The 17663-nt window shown below is 42.2% G+C and overlaps 1 protein-coding gene and 1 long non-coding RNA gene across 10 annotated transcripts in view; one reads left to right on the forward strand and one right to left on the reverse strand.

Annotated features, from left to right (window-relative positions):
- The window catches only part of PKP4 (plakophilin 4), a 64103-nt gene extending 57101 nt beyond the window's left edge, over positions 1–7002 (forward strand). For 6 of the 9 annotated variants that reach the window (XM_021397567.1, XM_021397565.1, XM_021397568.1 and 3 more), the window contains 5 exons: positions 1581–1665; positions 1767–1884; positions 4440–4571; positions 5311–5384; positions 5951–6843. In XM_021397567.1, the coding sequence (XP_021253242.1) occupies positions 1581–1665; positions 1767–1884; positions 4440–4571; positions 5311–5384; positions 5951–6199 (658 nt within the window). In that variant the 3' untranslated portion in view covers positions 6200–6843. Of the gene's footprint in view, positions 1–1580; positions 1666–1766; positions 1885–4439; positions 4572–5310; positions 5385–5950 lie in introns of all 9 variants that reach the window. The other 3 variants (XM_021397563.1, XM_021397564.1, XM_021397562.1) reach the window with 1 other exon arrangement.
- LOC110399233 lies at positions 1891–17663 on the reverse strand. Its single transcript, XR_002439029.1, has 3 exons — positions 17467–17663; positions 17185–17332; positions 1891–2282 (listed from the first exon to the last, which is right to left on the reverse strand). It is a non-coding gene; the product is annotated as an uncharacterized LOC110399233 (long non-coding RNA).

Consider the following 17663-nt stretch of genomic DNA (forward strand, 5'->3'; position numbering starts at 1 on the left):
CCATTGTTTTACAGTGTATTCTTTACAGCTTTCGGAGACTTTTACAGGTGCAGACAATAACCACATTAATGGGGTCTGTTCAGGGAAAATGGTATTTTAAAACTTTTCAACACCTACAACATTAATAGAATATTTAGAGCTTTTTAAAATCAGAATACGTTAACACCTTCATCAGGATGTATCACAATAACCATTAATTATATCCAGCATGGCCAGTTGCTAGGCTGTGAGGAAAACCTGCCCTACCAAGCGGTAACCTAGGCCGTGGAATTGTCTGGAATAGGATGGCGAGTGTTGACTGATCGGGTCTGTCTGTGCCATGCAGCCTGGTGTGCTAGGCGCTTTGTTGGCCGAGCTCAGCACGGGGCTTTATGGGGCACTGTGGTTAGTGGCACTGCAACCTTTCAGAAGTGGGTGGGCAGCTGAGCATCACGTCATGGGAATGCCACGATGCCTGAGTCATGCAGCGCCAGCACCAGGTCAGCCTCAGGGACCCCTCCTAGCACTGATCGGGATCTCTGCTCCACGCTCCTCAGCGTATCTGATGGGACTCGTGCTGGCAGGGCTCTTGTATGAAACAGGATATCCCGGATCTCCCTTCTGCGGCCAGCAGAAAGCTGACTATGCAGTCAGCCCCGTGTTCTGTTCCCAGTATGTGGTCACGCAGGCGTGGGGAGGAAAGGATCCGCAGCTGTGCAGAAGTTGGTCAGTGTGAATTAAATGCACAGCATTTTTTATCAGCGTCTGTCTAAAAAGAAGCTGTGGGCTTACCTTGAGTATGTGTCATTTATGATACTTTGTACGTTCAAGGCACCAGCTCATTTCAGTGGCTGTGACTGTGACTTTGTTGTTCTGCAGAGATTATGTGGAAAGTCGCACTTAGGACTGTGAGGGAACAGTGCACATAGAAGAAATCCAGAGGAAGTGACCACGAGTTGCGCTGGCAGAGGTTTAGGTTGGCTAGTGGGAAGAATTTCCCCACAGAGAGGTGGTCAGGCACTGGGATGGGCTTCCCCGGGTGACAGCGAGTGCCATCATGGAGGTGTGCAGGAGCCACGGGGACGCGCGGTAGTGGAGGTGTATGGAGCTGGTGGCTGAGATTGCAGACATCGTGAGGGGCTTTCCTGACCTACGTGACTCTGACTCGGAAAATCTTTTGAACAGATTAGAAGTGTCTACTCTTTGACTGACACAATCAACTGCAATATTTTTCAGCCTTTTTCAGTCACGTTTTTCTTTCAAAAAACGTGCTCGGATGAATCTTCACACTGACAGGAAAAGGCACGTGTTTGACACAGATGTGCTGTGGGATTTAACTTCAAATCCCTGCTTCGGTACCAACACCAGGCATGATGACGTGATTTTGTTTTCAATAATAGCCAGAGCAATTCCCCAGCCGTGCTCTTGAGAATGGAGAAAGTCTCACTGACCAATACACTTCTGTGGTAGTACTGCAGTCGTTACTAAGACCTGGCTTTCTTCACAGGTGCACAGTTCAGGCTACTCCATCACTCAGGAACATCGCTCTGTTTAGGTGGAGTTAATGCTTTCTACTGATGCAATATTCTTTATTTCCATAGGTCTTCACTGAAAGTTGTCAAGGCAGCTGCTCAGGTACTGAATACACTATGGCAGTATCGAGACCTCCGCAGCATTTATAAGAAGGTAGACTGCAAAAGTAGCTTACACTGGAAAACTGTTGTATAGAAACTCTGAAGTTAATGTAAAGCAATAATTTATGTTCTTTGGTTTTTACCACTCCACAGGATGGATGGAATCAGAGTCACTTCATTACACCAGTGTCGACGCTGGAACGAGAGAGATTCAAATCCCATCCTTCGTTATCAACAGCAAATCAGCAGATGTCCCCTGTTATACAGTCAGGTCAGTGGAGACACATCAAGAGATCTATTGAGGGGATACCTTGTATCTCATGCTTTGAAGTCAGATGGCCTTTCGGTTGACTCCTCATTCTGTCTAAAGCACGGGGCCCTGCTGTGTCTTCTCTGTATTTAACCGTACAAACAGTGCCCAGGTGCTCCGTGAGTGCTGTGTGTTACCCGGGCTGACGCTGCTGGCAGGTTGCAGATCCCACAGGGCGTGAGCGTCTCCACTTCTGCATTCGGATAAAGCCACTTTGAAGTAAATGTCCCCTTTTACCCCTTAATGACAAAAGCTCAAATGGTCTCAGAATGTGTGAATTGTATTCCTTTGGGATGAATCTGACTCAGATGGCGCGCTTCCAGGACACCAAGATCCTCCAGCTGATAACGGCATCCAGCCTGTGGGACCAGATTAGATTTAGTCCTAAGTGAAATCCTCGGAGCGCACCGTGTGGACATCTGGGCTTTGTCACTGTTTCCCTCTACAAAATCACTGCTTTTCAGCTGTGTGGCATTGTAGGCCAGGCCTCGTGCTTAAAAGCAAGCAGAGCAAGCCCACAAGTGAGGGACCTATTTTTGTTCCATTAGAATGAGCAAAACAAATACAAAATATCTTACTCTTCTGACTCCCCGTTGTTGCAGTAAGCTGCCCTTTGTTCCTTTAACATCTCCAGGAGTAGGATTTAGGTCTTTGTGACAGGACTGCCATGCAAGGCTTTCAGTGGGTTTTGTATCCTCCGCATTTAGCGTTTTATTACATCCAATTTGCCTTCTGCTTTTATGTGAATAGATCTCTCTTACTACTGAGAAATATACATTTACCATTTGCTGAAATAATTGACCAGCTCCTACAATACAGTTGTTTAATTACATAAATAAAAGGAACAACCCTCACACACTCCTTTGTGAAACAGGTGACTGAAAAGCAGGGACTCAGGCAGGGATTTATTTTGCTATCAGCAGTATCCCGTAGTGACTCAGGGAAAGGCAGCACATCCTTCGTGCCCAGAGTTCCTCTCAGCCACCGCCGTACAACACCCAGGACTGAGTTCTTTGTCTGGTGCCATAAAACAGCAGACTACAGTCATCAGTCCTAGAGGATTCTGTTGTTCTGATCTTTCTGTTCGGTTTTCTCCCAGCGCTCTGAGATTCTGAGAGATTGTCCTGAACAAACACCCCTTTGTCTCTCTCCAGCCTCATGACACAGAAGGCAGTTTCTGTGTACTCTTACATCTAGTTGCTAAGTTGCACATACTGGCATCAAAACAACACCTTGAATTTGTGGCCTGTTTAGGCCATCTATCTACAGGCAGAACCAAAAATATCTTCTCAAGAGAAGCAGTGACACTGAAGCAAAAACTGCTCAGGCTCTGGGAACTGACTGGCTTTTCCTGCAGCTCTCCCCCTAAGATATGCGAGCAGAATGACTGTGGTGCTCCGGTTCTGTGAACTGCGGGTAGGAAATAAGATGGGAAATTCTAACATAATATTCAGAGGCTGTTGTACTTCCAAGAGCACCGAGCAGAAAAAAATACTAACAGGAAGTGCCTGTTCTTCTGTTCCTGAGCACGAACAAGCTTAAACTATTAAGATGGAAGCTCAATGCATAAACCATGTCTGCAGAGAGTACTGTGGGAACAGCCCTGCAGATTGCAGCACGCACTGTAGATGTGGTGGAACCCTTGTACGTGGTCTGTAGCAGTTGTTCTTTGTTGAAGTCACTCAGTGCACACATTAAGTTGACCAATTTCAGAATGACGCTCCCCCAAATTAGCTTTGTTAGCCTTGAGTGTGCTAGGAAAATATCAGTAATTAAGCCATTCTTAATAACGCAAAATTGTGAATATTATCTAATGGACACAACTACTGGAAGAAGATATAATTGATTAATATTTTAAAGGGAATCTCTAGAATTTCTTGTAAGTATGTAAGCTGACAAAACAGTTGAGTTGTCTGTGAAAAAGAGGTGGTTGGACAGACTGTCCACATCTGAAGTGGAGATTCAACTGTTCACTGTAATAAAAGCAATGGATTACACTGTGTTATTTTACAGTGGGTGTCAGCCAACTGGAGCTGACCAAGTGGCCAGGATTCACTTCTGCATGAAAAACAGTACAAGTCTGTGCGTGGGTCACTTCAGCCCAGCAGAGTGTAATGTTTTCTGAGCTGTCCTGGGTGACAGTGTAACTTAAATAAAATCAGGAACTTTATCAAACAAATTAATGGTTACATTTGTATTTGAATAGTTCTGTTACAGGAAATTCTCAAGATGTTATACCCAAAATGAAATGGGTAAGGTCTCTTACATATTTTGAATCATTATGGAGTGGTGACTGGTTGTAAAAGTATAAATGATAATCTCATGGTACATTGTTGATAGCTCTCATCATTGCAGTCCTTCGTACAGGAAAGCCTCTACACAGTTTTGGCCATTACCCATGCGTTTGCTCATCTCATTTGCTAATCCTTGGAGAAGGAGGGGATGAGGAGAAAGGAGAGGTCAGGTTTGAGAAGGGCTGTTATTGCACAGGCTGATAATCTTTCTTTTTTCATCAGTTGGCAGCACATCTTCATCACCGGCTTTATTAGGAATTAGAGAACCCCGCTCTGAATATGATAGAACGCAACCTTCTATGCAGTATTATAACAACCATGGCGATATCATTACACATAAAGACATCTATACCGGTAAGGTGCTAGTTAGGTGACCTCTTAGCTGGAATAAGCAAATATTCCTTCTGTGTGGAGTTCATGCAGTCATAATATGGACAGTTGCATTAGCAGAAATGTTGCTTTTAATGTTGTTTTCATTTCTATTCATTGCACAAGGAACAGAAGAGGTTTTTCACATCTATCCGCTATTTTCTTTAAAATTACAAACATTACCAGAATCATAGTCTTTGAGGTCCCTTCCAAACCAAGCCCTTTTTTGATTCTATGAATAAGAGGAGATCTGTTTATAAACTGGAAGATGAGGTGCTTGGAAAACTTATTTTAGTTTTAAAAATCTGCTGCAGAAAATTATTTTATTATACACATTCCATGTTATAATCAAACATTATTTTTATATGCATACATATCGTTATTTTATTATAAAGCTATACCAGTATTTCACACATCCCCTGATTTTGCTTTTCCTTCTTCACGTCACAAAATAAGAGATGTCAGTAAATGGGGAGAAATAAATTCCTCATTTTCAAGGTCATCAGCAGCACACACACAGGGAAAAGAACAAAAGCATTTGGGTTTCGGTTTAACTACTGCTGAGCGATAACAGTCACCTGTATTTTATTATTAGATTATTAGTAAACTATAGAATCTGCAGAATTAATTGTTAGAGTGCTGCATAATTTTTTCTAGGTAAAATGAAAGCACAAAGACAAAAAAATAAAGACTGAAGTTGATGCCCAAACCTATTTTCTCACAGGTTCCAGCAAAACTTCACCAATTTACATCAGTTCCTATTCCTCACCAGCGAGAGAACAGAACAGACGGCTACAGGTGACTATGAAATCTTATTTTAAAATGAAATAACACAACTCAGCATATGGTGCTTTAATGGAACTTTAAAGAGTTTGAGTATACTTTGTAATGTCAGAATGTTTTTTGTGGAGAGTATCTACACCATTGTTAATCCGTTGCTGAGCATTGCTGTCCTCAGAAGTGCCTAAGCCGCTGTCAGTTTACCGCTGTGTTCTCTTTCTATATTCCCTCCTCTCAGTATGCTCTTAGTACAGTTGGATCTCAGGCCACTTTTCTGACTTGGCAGGTATTTCTGGTAGGTATGGTCAGGTTCTGTATTTTCTACGCGTGCCCTAAAAATGCGGCTGTGCAGAGTTACTGGCTTCGCAGTGGGTGCAGGAGGTGACCTGGAGGCAAGCTGAGAGGTTTCTCCTGCATTAGTCTTACCTGCAGCCTTAGGGCCATTTCATGCAGTTTTCATCATTGGAAGAGCAACATTTAACTGCTTAGGGAAACTGTGTATAACGTGTATAAGTTTTAGAAACAAGTGTTTTCTCTGTTTAATTAAATTGTAAGAGTTTATTTTTCTTTCACATTGTCAACAGCATCAGCAGCTGTACTACAGTCAAGAAGATGCCAACAGAAAGAACTACGAGGCGTACAGGTTATACCTGCAGTCCCCACACAGCTACGAAGACCCGTACTTCGACGATCGAGTTCACTTTCCTGCTGCTTCAGACTACACAACACAATATGGACTGAAATCAACCACAAATTATGTAGACTTTTATTCCACCAGACGATCTTCTTATAGAGCAGAACAGTACCCGGGTTCACCTGACTCCTGGGTGTAGCATCAAAGGAAAAAAAAAAAAAAACAAAAAAACAGTATATTTCTCATCGTGCTTGAGAAGAAATGGAATGGCCTCATTTGATGTCTTGGTTCTGAAATCTGAAGGTGAAATAAGAGGAAACAAGGAAGGCTTTTGGTTTGGGTTTTGGAGGGCATTTGGCTTTGGTTTGGGTTTTTTTTTGTTTTAGTTTTTGCTGGGGGGGGGTTTTGAGTGAGGAATCGTCAGAGAGAAAAACTGGAAGGGATGTTTCTTTGCTCTGTTTAGATGTTAGGTATTATTACTTGTAGCTTCTGTAGTCTGGTGAGGGTGCGGGCGATGTGACGAAAGGTTTGAGAATTGAGTAAAATGAATTTGGAAAGTGTGTAGGTCAGAGCAAATTAAACCTGTTTTTTATGTGAATAAAAGTCTTGTTCTGATAGTTTGTACAGAAAAAAATAAAATGGATGCCCTTGTTTTATTGATATTACTAAATGTCAAGATTGTATGCTATTATGTCGTGTAAATTTCTTTCATTGGTGTAAATATGGAAATGCCACATTGGTTTAAAGTGCCATCCATTTGTAATGCAGTGTGTCATTTTGAAAGAGATTTGAAACATCGTACACAAAAAAAATCCAAGAAAATGTTATAAATTAAAAAAAAAATTACAATTAATAGCATAATTTTGAAGCACAAAGTCCAGTTCAGCATACCTACACCTCTCCCATTCCCATTCTATGAATATTTCATACAAAAACAAACAAAAAACTTCACTGCCATTTTCTATGCACATGGAAGAACAATAAATATGGAAGTCTCATCCATGGAAAGCTGGTCCCTGTTCTTTTTTTAAAATTATTTTCTGCGTGTGGTATTTCAAAAGCAAATACCGTGAATGCAAGGTGCAACTGCATTCTTTAAAATCAGGTTAAATGCATCAGGCTCGCTTTGGCCATTTTCTCAGCATTCCACAGTGCGCGTGTTCCAAAGGTGTCAGGCTGGCATACCAAAGCATGAAGTTGTGTCCTACTCACCCTTTATTCCCCAAAGACTTTAGATACAGGCCATTGGGGAATCAGCACTCCTCTTCCCCTTGTTCCCCCCAGTAAAATTTCTATCTTCTTGCTTTCAGAGAGTATAGTCTCCAGTTTGTCTGCATTTCCCTCAGATTATTTACAATCCAAATCACTGATGATATTACTAACCATGTACTTTCCTCATGCTGTAGAGTTAACTTTGTATTGTTCATAGTTTTTGTTCCCCATCATAGCAAATTTCTTCAGTTTTCAGTGTCTGCAAATGTCCTGGTTGTGTCGGTGCAATGATGACAGGTAAAGGTAAGCAGAACTGCTCCAAGTTCAGTTAAGGCAAATTCATTTTTCCTTACTTGGTTGGGGGGCTACTTCTGCCCCCTAGCTGTACTAGGGGAAAGAAACGAAGGGGTAAACAGCCCAGCAGAAGCAATGAGTTGGATCTTACCTCTCTTACACAGCCAAGCAACTCCGCACTGATTGCAGCGTAATGTGTTACCGAGGGACAGCGTTGTGCAGGTGGTGCCTTTTCTTCCCTGGACTTCAGTTTTCTCCTTTTAAGGTAGGAAATAGTTTCCATTTAATTCAATTTGAGTTTGTTTCTGGTAAGAACAGTTTGGTCACTGATCTTGCACCGTAATTCTAACTGCCTTCAAAGTCGTGTGCAAGCTTTGCTACAAAGATGAATGCGGATCAGTGTTGGTCATCTGCTACACCCGTAACTTACTGAGCCAAAAGTATTTATTTGGTACGGCATTGTCCCAGGGCGCTTTAGATCAGCGCTGGATAATAAGGAATGGTCTGACAGGATCATAGTCTGCTCTGATCTTCCTTTGAATCTGCTGACATCTTTGAATCATTCTTACCTCTCAGGTGAGACTTTAATCAGGATCAAAAGCAGCAGGATGTGGGCCAGCACCCAGCTCAGACCTTCTGTGATGCGGTGGATGTATTTTGTTATGGACGCTTTCTTTTTTTTTTTAAGTGGTCTCATTATTTATGTATTTTTACGCTTTGGTGCTACACTGATTACAGTCATCTCCACAGTCTGTTTGTTGGTTAACTTCCCTTTATGTACAGTTTCAAACTGAATGCGTGGAAGTGGGGAAAAATAGGGCACAGTGTAATTTCATTGCTCATCTTCAGAGTGCAGGCTGCTTGGGTCAGTCAAAGGGCCGGGAATGTAAACGTAAGGCAGGTGCTTTTAAAATGCACTGTATTCACTGTATTCAGATGGATGTTCTGGTGAGGAAGATAAAAGTTAACTCTTCAAACAGCCAGCGTCCTTAGGACAGGGTGATGCTAATTTGGAAGTGAAAAAGTTAAATAGTAAGAGCACCCCGGGAAATGTCACTCTTTATTTCCATCTTTCTAATAACTAAATTGTAAATGTGCTGAAAGAAGAACTAAATCTCATCAAAATCAGAGAGCTGAATGGCTTAAGATTAGAACAGCTCGAGATGTTGAGTCTCGCAGTACAGCAGCCCTGTGCCAGTCCTTCTCCTAAATAAGTACTGCAGAGGGCAATTAAAAGTGGCACTGACCTCAGTGAAGCAATTATGCTCACTAAATGCTGAACAATGGGAAAGAAGGGCTGAAGTTAACATGTCCATAATTCCCCATCTCGGAGGAAAAAAAAAAAAACAACCTAAAGATAACACACATAAACAGGAGAGTGGCCTCAAAAAATAAAACCAGACCCTGTTCTGTACTCCTACCTGAGCAGGAAGTGCCTGCTCCGAACTAGTCAGGAAACGTCAGTCATCCATGCGCGCCCTGACTCTCGGCTGTCAGACCGGAGCTGTTACCCTTGCTCCCATGCACCTGCTCTGCTCGGCTGGGGCAGTCTGGTCGGCCGGCAGCTCGCCCTGCCTCACCCGAGTGTTGCCAGCACAGCGTCCTCTACGGCTGAGCCGAGTTCTGCACCGCCTTCTCAAATTTCTCCTCCGTGCTTCAAGACAGATGTGTGTTTTGGCAACATCCCGGGAGAAACACTGAGCGACTCGGACGGGTACAGAAGGAGGCTGCAGGCTGTCTCCTGCAGCGCTAAGTTAGGAAGCACGCGTGGAGGCGTACAGCGGCAGCGAGAACGCCCGGCTGCAGCGCGGCGAGGATGCGAGAGCTGCCGAGAGAGACGGAGCCGGAGCGGGGCGCGCCCGTGTTACGCTGGGACACGGCCGGCAGGGAGGGAGCGCGGCTGAGCCTGCCAAGAGCGATCCTGGAGCCCAGCAAAATACATCGGCTGCAAACCTTAATTTCCAATGGGCATTTTTTTGGAAAGTGAACGGTGCCTCTTATTTACCGATCTATCTGCTGGAGCACTGTTCTTTATAGTTTCTCAATGCCAGCAGTTTTTTGTCTGTTTGCTTATTCAGTTACTTCCCGATTAAAGTATCCTGATTTTTTCACTTCATGAGAAAATCGATGACAGCTTTGCAAAACAAGAAATGACAGGAAAAAGGTGTTTGAAACCGTCCTTTTTGGCAGTTTTTCTTTTTTTTTTTTTTTTTTTTTTTTTTGGTTGATATCTTGGCCTTTCTTTGTGCTAAGGACATTTTACATGGTATGCCTAAATGTGCTTTTCTACCCTGCAGTATCAATATTCTGCTCAGCTTACTCCATAATGATTTCCCATATCATTACAATATCATACTGGAATTTGCTTGTGTTCTCATCTTGGGAACGCCCGTGTAGCAGGGATTTGCTGATGGCTTCTGATGCTTTCCTCAGAGCACGTCTTTAGAAGAGCAGTGCGCGCTGGCAGCAGGTGACGAGTTCTTTGCAACCTCCCCAGCACTCTCGCTGCAGGACAGGATGAAAACTTCCTCGCAAGAGAATGACTTTGTGCTTTAATGAGCTCAAATATTTATAGCAGTCAGTCTCCTGCGATGTTTATCACTGTGTCATTAACTAACATGTAATGAGTGTCATCTTTCTTATGGGTCCTACAGTTACCGTATCACAGGAGAATGTTTGGGTTTCTGAGTGAATTCGGGTGGATTTGTTCTGTGTGGATTTCACAACTCATCCAGACCCAGCGGTGTTTCTGCGTTAGAATGCCCAATGTGCATTTAAAAGAAATGGATGCTTCAGTGAGTCAAATGACTCAAGTTTTCTGCTTCTCTGAGTCAGATGACTCCAATGAAGTTTGCATAATTGGAGATTAGAGAGTTCAAGTAGAAGTTATATTCCTGTGTGATGCTGTTTGTAATTTGAGCCTGGCCGATTTCAGCTGATGGTCAAGGAAATGTTTTTTTCGTAAATTAAGTCTATGTCCTTGTCTCTGAAGTGATACGTTTATGGATTTTTTTCATGAATTCTCCACAAAAAAAAAAAAAAAAAGTTTAAATCTTCTATTACAGATTAGATCTTTGATTCTAATTTCAGTGCCTAGTAATAATGCAGGTTTAACTCAGCAACAGCTCATTATGTATGCTTCTGGAAAACTGAAACTAAAGGCAGTATGTGCATAAGTATGTTGCACCAATAGGTAAGGCACCCGACCATGAGTTTGCCGTTGCTCAAGCTCCTTCAAAGGAGATCTGGACAAATTGTGTTCGTGCCAAGAGCCTGGCTGCCAGGAACACAGCAGCAGTGTCTTGCACCTGCCAAGGAATGGTCATTCGGAAAGACCCCAATCTCTTTAAAAGAGTAAGTCTAATCCTTAACCGCTTCCATTTCCAGTGCACCTCGGCAATTTTAGAACTGGCTGCTCATGTACAGAAGCGTTGGGGCCAGCAGCACATCCAATATAAGCACACCTGGATTTGCTTTGCTACTGAACACGCAGCTGTGATGCAGGAATGTCTCCAGGCTTCACATTGTTTCTCTGTGCATGTGAGCACTGGGTAGGTTCTTTCGAGAAGAAATTTGAGTCTTTTCAGACAAAATTCATTGTCTTCTTTGTAGACCTTAATTAGATAGCTATTTTTTTCTCCTTTTATATTTTCAAGACTTCTGCCAGAACCATGCTCCACAAGACAAAAAACAAATACACTCTGTGGGCTGTTGAGCCATCTTGTTCAGTAAAAACCCGTAATCCATGTCTGTCAGTTGAAGGAAAAAACAGTGCTGACCAGAATGAAAGCACCTGCTTCTGGAAACTAGTAGCGAAGAAGCAGAGTGGAAAATAACGATGCTGTTAAGTCACAAAAACAGAAAGAAAGCTCCTGCTTCTGTGGTTAGCCTAGGAACAAACACGGCTGCAGGACGTGCTCAGTTTGCAGCAGTTAGGAGCAGGACCACCACGCTGCCTGGTCCCCTGCTTGCAGGCAGGTTGCACAGAAAGCTCTTCTCCTGTCACAGGGAGAAACAAAGTGCAACCTTCTTTTTCTTGTGCCCACAGACACGGACGGGTCTGTAAGAAGCAAAGAAGGCATTCCCCTTCAGAGAGCACAGCAGTAACACTCCCAGGGACCCCCAAGGGCTGGGCTGCTTGTCGGGGTCAGCTGTGCCCTGAGCGCAGCCGCACCGCAGGCACTCATCACCGGCTGCTGTGGGGCACCCTAAATACTGGTACGTGTCGTTACACATACCATTTATTTTTGATGCTAAAAATCTCCTTGTAGTCTGTTCTACTGCACATGTATTACACGGAAAAAGAATAACACAAGCAGCAGGGTACCTGGTGAGGTGATTTCCAGCTAGTTCCTTAAGGTGTATGTGAGTGCATTTCTCCTAACCGGGAGTGTGAAATGAATGATCTCCCTGTGCATCAGCACAAAGTAATCATGCACTATGAGAAGAGATTGATCTCCATTAGGACTAAATGCAAAAAACCTCCAGCTCATTACAGATGGCTCGTAATCAAGTCACAGTTCATTCATTATGTCCTAAATAAATCAGGTAGCTAAGTAAATCCAGAATCAGCTGGTGCATCCCCAGAATGGGCAGAGATGCAGGAAACTGAGATCATCACATCCCATGAAATGCTGACTGCTGACAATTTCCCTCTGCCCAAAAATCATTCGTCATATGTGAGTGCTTAATATGGGAACAAAATACATAATCCTGCAGCTTGGCTGTAAATTCCCCAGCGCTTTATTTATACAGATCCTATTTAAAGCTGTCATTCATCCAGAGAGGTTACTACATTGTTGAGGAAGAGGATTTATCTAATTCTAAATATTGCATACAATTCTTATCTCAAACAATGAAACAGGAGTAAGGCCATTCATCAACTGTCAAAAAGCCATTCAGCTTGAGTCTGCCTACCTTGCTGATATTATTAAATGTTCACACATTGGTAGCAAAGAAAGAACATCTTTTAAACTTCATTGCTACGTTAACCTGAAGCATCCTCTTCTCACAGGACATAGTAAGAGCTGGAAAGGGAATTCTGCTGTAACCCAGCTGCAACATCTACCCTGTTTAGTTGTTTACCAGCTATGAGTTTTGACAATTAAATCTGTAAAGAATGCAAAGCAAAACCACTCTCAGCTATTTTTTCCAAACTTTCCCAATGAAACAAGAAAACTTCTGAGAGTATTTGAATGAGACCGAAAATGCCCCACATCTGAAAACGTACTTGAAGCAGAGCCTACTGACTCTGCTAACTGCACAAAACAGAACATCACACCGAAAATGTTAAGAGTCTCCATGTATTTTTTTGCAAAGTTGGCTGCCATACGTCTCTCTTTGCTGCAGTGATTACCTGCTAAACCTAAGTGGTTTTAAAATAATGCACAAGCTATGCTGGCATCTAACAATTCTGACCGTAAATCTGTTTGGTGCAATAGCTCAGAAGCTGTTACGCAAGGAGCACTGTCCAGCCATAGGGACAAACGTCCTGAGATAGAGGTTTCTCTTCAAGCAAGGCCTGAAAATGCCCAAGGGATGCACAGGGGTCTAAGTAGTGTAGTTTGGAAAGTCCATGCTGTGAGAAGGTATGGAGGGCTGGGAAAGCTCTTTTCAGCTTGCCTGCTCTGTTGGTCCTGTGCACGCTAAAATCCTCCACTTCATGACCACCATCTAGCGGCAGCTTGTCTACACACCGTTACTTTTGTAAAACTGAAACACTTCACTTCCCCGTGAGGACAGAACAGAAAAATCACTTCCTGCACTTTGCAAGCAACATGTAAACTAGATCCCAAGGAAGATGTGCTTTCCCAAGACTTCTGCAGTCTGCAACCCACCCTGTGTCCAGACTCCATATGAACAGTGCAGTGTGTATGACTGCCCCATACGTGCTGAGGCAATTCCGTAGTCTGATGAGGGGAAGAGGGCAGTCCCTGCACCTCTGTCTCCTCCTCCTCCTTGCTGTACGAGCAATTGGCACCTCAGAAGATGAACGGAACAAGGCACTCTGGACAACACTGCCTTTCAACAAGCTAATTGGGTCGCAGCTAGAGAGGAAACGTGCAATTCACTTGCCTTGACACCTAAATGAGGCAAGACTATAACCTAGCTCACAAGGTGAATCTCCTCATAACTATCATATTAGCAACAGGTATACTAAAACTGATTCTTCCATTCTAGTGCCATTGTATAACTTGTATGGCATTCTTTGAAGAATATCAATCATGACGTTTTCCTTTTGCTAAACTTTCATTTTTATTCCTCTTTGCATATACGCCAATTCCATTTTAACTCCATACTACTCCAGTGTTACCCCTACCAAACCAGTCAAACATGAGCACAGGCAGTCCACAATTCTCCCCCTCCATTTTCCATTTTATTAATATACTTCCAAGGATTATCACATAATCACTACTGTTTCAGAAAGTTGCTGTTCCAGCAGCAATTACTGGAGAATTTGAATCGGTTTCTACCTACTGTGAAAGGGGGAAGTTTCTTGTTTCCTCTGGGTGGGGTACGAAGTCGCATCTGGTAAGGGATTGCCATTCAATTACTGAATATCACATGCCCTCCAGTGGCTAGTCACTCTAAGTGCAGAAAGTTGCAGACGAGAAGATACCAAGGCAAGTGATGGGCGGCTGGATAGCTCCAAGGAGACTACGATCACATGGCACGTAAAACAAGCAGGATAAAAAAAAAAAAAAAAAAGTACTTTGCTTTCCTTTGCTGCCCACCAATAATGTATGCTTTTAGGGATAAAGGTCCAGAGCCGTGATCAACAAAACACAGGCCATATCTTACAACATGACAGGAAAAGCGAGATCTGTGCAGGGGCAGCCATACAGCTTAGTGTGTTCCAATTAAATTATTTAGAATTGATTCACTTGTTCCACCACCCAGTGATGTGTTTGTTTGTTTAAAAAAAAAAGACACATGATGACAAAGTTATATCTTTCTAGTCATTCTGGCAACAAAGTTTTATTTTATAACCAAAAATTAGCCAGCAAGGCATTCCTTCTCCTTAATGATACTACTCAACTGCACTATCAGACCATGCCTGGATATTTCTCTTTCCCCCGTCATCTATGAAAAACGTGGCACCCAGACCAAAATCAGGCCTTGAACTTGGCAGCTTCCCAAGAGATGCTGAGAAGACACAGGTAAGCGCTGCAGGTGTGAGATCAGACTTCCTGCAGATTTTGTAGAATGCATCATATATGCTCATGTGAACAATTACGCCAATATAAAAATTACTGAGCATGTCTAATTTCACTGACTGGACTCCTCTAGACTTTATATACTTAACAATAATGTTCTTTATGCCATTATCCACATCTAAACTACTTAAAAAGACAACACAAACATAAGTCAGAGGAAAAATATTAACGTTTGTACTAATCAAAAACAAACCATATACTTGCAGCAGAATATTTTTTTCTGTCTGTCATGTTCCTGCTGCATTTAAAAATAGCTATACTCCTTTGAAAAAATATATTGCCTATCTGTGACTGAGCTTAAGAAAATAGGTATAATACTTCACTATTCACTTACCAGACATGCAGACAGGATCAATTTATATTAGAAACCAAAAATTAGTAACTCTGACATTTGGTAACAAGAAATACTGGAGAAAAAATTGGATAAGGAAAAAATACTGCAGAGTCATGAGATACAAACTAAACCATGATATATTGGGAAGGTATTCCATATACCTGCTGAAGTGCCTGTTTTAGACCCAGACTATGCCTGATGTATAATTATGCTAATATCTATTAGCTAGATTAGATCAAGTAATCAGACTGTCTGCCTGGAAACACACTGGTTCTTGATTCTGCCAAGCGACTTTTTCAGACTTTGCGATCAGATAACTTGCCTGTACAATGCAGTTTCTTAAAGAGGAAAGTAGTGAAACATGAAAGAGCTCCACAGAGAGCACTGCTAAAAGGCAATTCCTATCACTCGTCTCTTCACCACAGTTTAAGTTCTGTGTCTTTCTTCAGGTTATCCCGCACCTGCTCCCATTGTGAAAAATAAACAAAAACCAACCCCGCATTCTAAAAATATGTAGAACCACTACAACAGAAATCCCATTCCTAATTCAGTTGTTCACAGACTACTACCATGAAAAGAAATGTATTCCCAGCATCAGCTGAACATCTCCAAAGCCTGGTATCTTTGTGATCAGGACTTGGATGGATCAGGACTTGGGACAGGCAGATAGTGATAGAACAATGGTGAATGGGTCAACATGGCTCTTCTGAGGCAGAGTAACAATATGAGAATCCTTTGCTACTGAACAAATACTTCCAAAAGTTTCTTCTGTTATCTCTCCGTCAGACCATTTTATTTTAAATAATTCCTTTACCCAATAAAAAATGTCATCATCCATTTCAAACTAAATACATAGTGGCAGACACATGCACTACTATTGATTTTAATATCTGCAAGGTAAGCCGCTCTTCTAGGGAGGAAATTGCTGCATTTCAAAGCTATTTCCTGCCTCACAGAGAACTGAATACACAGAGCTGAAATACCAAATATATCTGCTGCAGACAGGAAGTCCTTTAACTTTTTCAGCTCTAAAAATTTCAACCAGCAGTAGCCATCCATCAATGGACAAATGCTGTCATGCCATAAATCCCCACTGTTCTCTTATTCTCTTCTACATGTTTTCTTCTACTTTCTTTTCTACTTAAATTTCCCCCCTGATTCCCCTCCTTTTTCTTACATTTTGTCTTCTCTTGTTTTTAGTTCATGAAATCCAAGAACAAGGCAATCTCCAATAAATCATCATATTAACAAGATTTTTCCTTCTTCCATGTTTGATTTCACAATCTGTAAACCAGCTAATTTTGGTGGCACAGCAGAGCTGAACGTGTTTACAGCATACAAAAAAATCTCTTTGACACCCAGAGTTATGGCTTCAGTGACTGCACGCAGATAGAAGTAAGGCAGTCTCATCACAACATACACAGATTTTGCTCTGACTCAGGCAGAGGGTATACCGACATGATTCAAGCAACCATGAGCAATACTTTTGTAGCTGTATTTTTAAGCCACTAAATATTGCAACACAAAAAAATAGCGAGGGTTATTTGTACTCTAACATTGCTTTATATTCTCCCTCACCACCATGCGTGCATTGAGGCCCACGGGGTGGAGCAGGAACTACCTTCTGCTCTCCCTGCCCATCATCCCACATAAAGCTTAGCAGCCTGAAGGTCCCATTGCCTTCATACAAAATACTGTCATCACTGACAGATTCAAGACAGTGCCAAAACGTAAGATCTTCATCCACAACAATGTTTGCACCATACATGGTAAGCATTAGAAAAGAATTCCTGAATGGATTTTTTATATTTAAATACTGAAAATGAAATTGTGAATAAATGTACCAAATAAACAGTTACAGATTGGGTATATCCACTTCCAGTTCTTGTATTTCATTCTAAGGTTATTATAATCAGACATTTACCGTGAGTGATGCTATTTCTACATAGGACATTTATATGGATGATGCTGATTCTACGTAGCATTAAACAGGATTAAGTACTGTAACTCTGGGATTATAAACATCACATTCAGAAAATCTCACCGATAAGGCGCTTATTTTAGAATTAAGTACTAATCACGTCAAAAACACCATATGGAATAAGAAAAAACATTACGGAATTCTACCTTTGAAGCCAGGTTCTTTTCTGTTTCCTGCAATTGCTCCTCTTCAACTTTTGCAGAGCGCTCAGCAGCCACGCAATCTCGGTGCTGGTCTGAGGCAACAGCGACAGCGTGAGCCATACCGATCTGCTGGGGGCCCTCATCGTCAGCGCTGGTGTTTAAACAGAACACACTGTACTTCAGAAACACAGTAACTAAAGTTTTGGGTTCTTATTTAAGAAGAAAAATAAATGGCAATTAACCATGAACATTATGTAAAACGACACGTGAAAAATCTGCTTGTACCATCAGTGACGGAAACTCCTCACGTGCAGCCTGCCACAGCCAGTGGCAGACACCGAGCATCTTAGGCAACAGAAAAATGAGGCGTGTTCGTCGCTCGCTGCTGTTTTGAATGTAATGCTTGGTGGTATGAAATTTTATCACTGATTGGCTGTTCCCTCCTTGAACACGTACTATAATTACAACCAGCACAAACACCC

The sequence above is a fragment of the Numida meleagris genome, chromosome 5 (genome assembly GCF_002078875.1).
Source record: "Numida meleagris isolate 19003 breed g44 Domestic line chromosome 5, NumMel1.0, whole genome shotgun sequence".
In the NCBI taxonomy this organism is placed as follows: Eukaryota; Metazoa; Chordata; class Aves; order Galliformes; family Numididae; genus Numida; species Numida meleagris.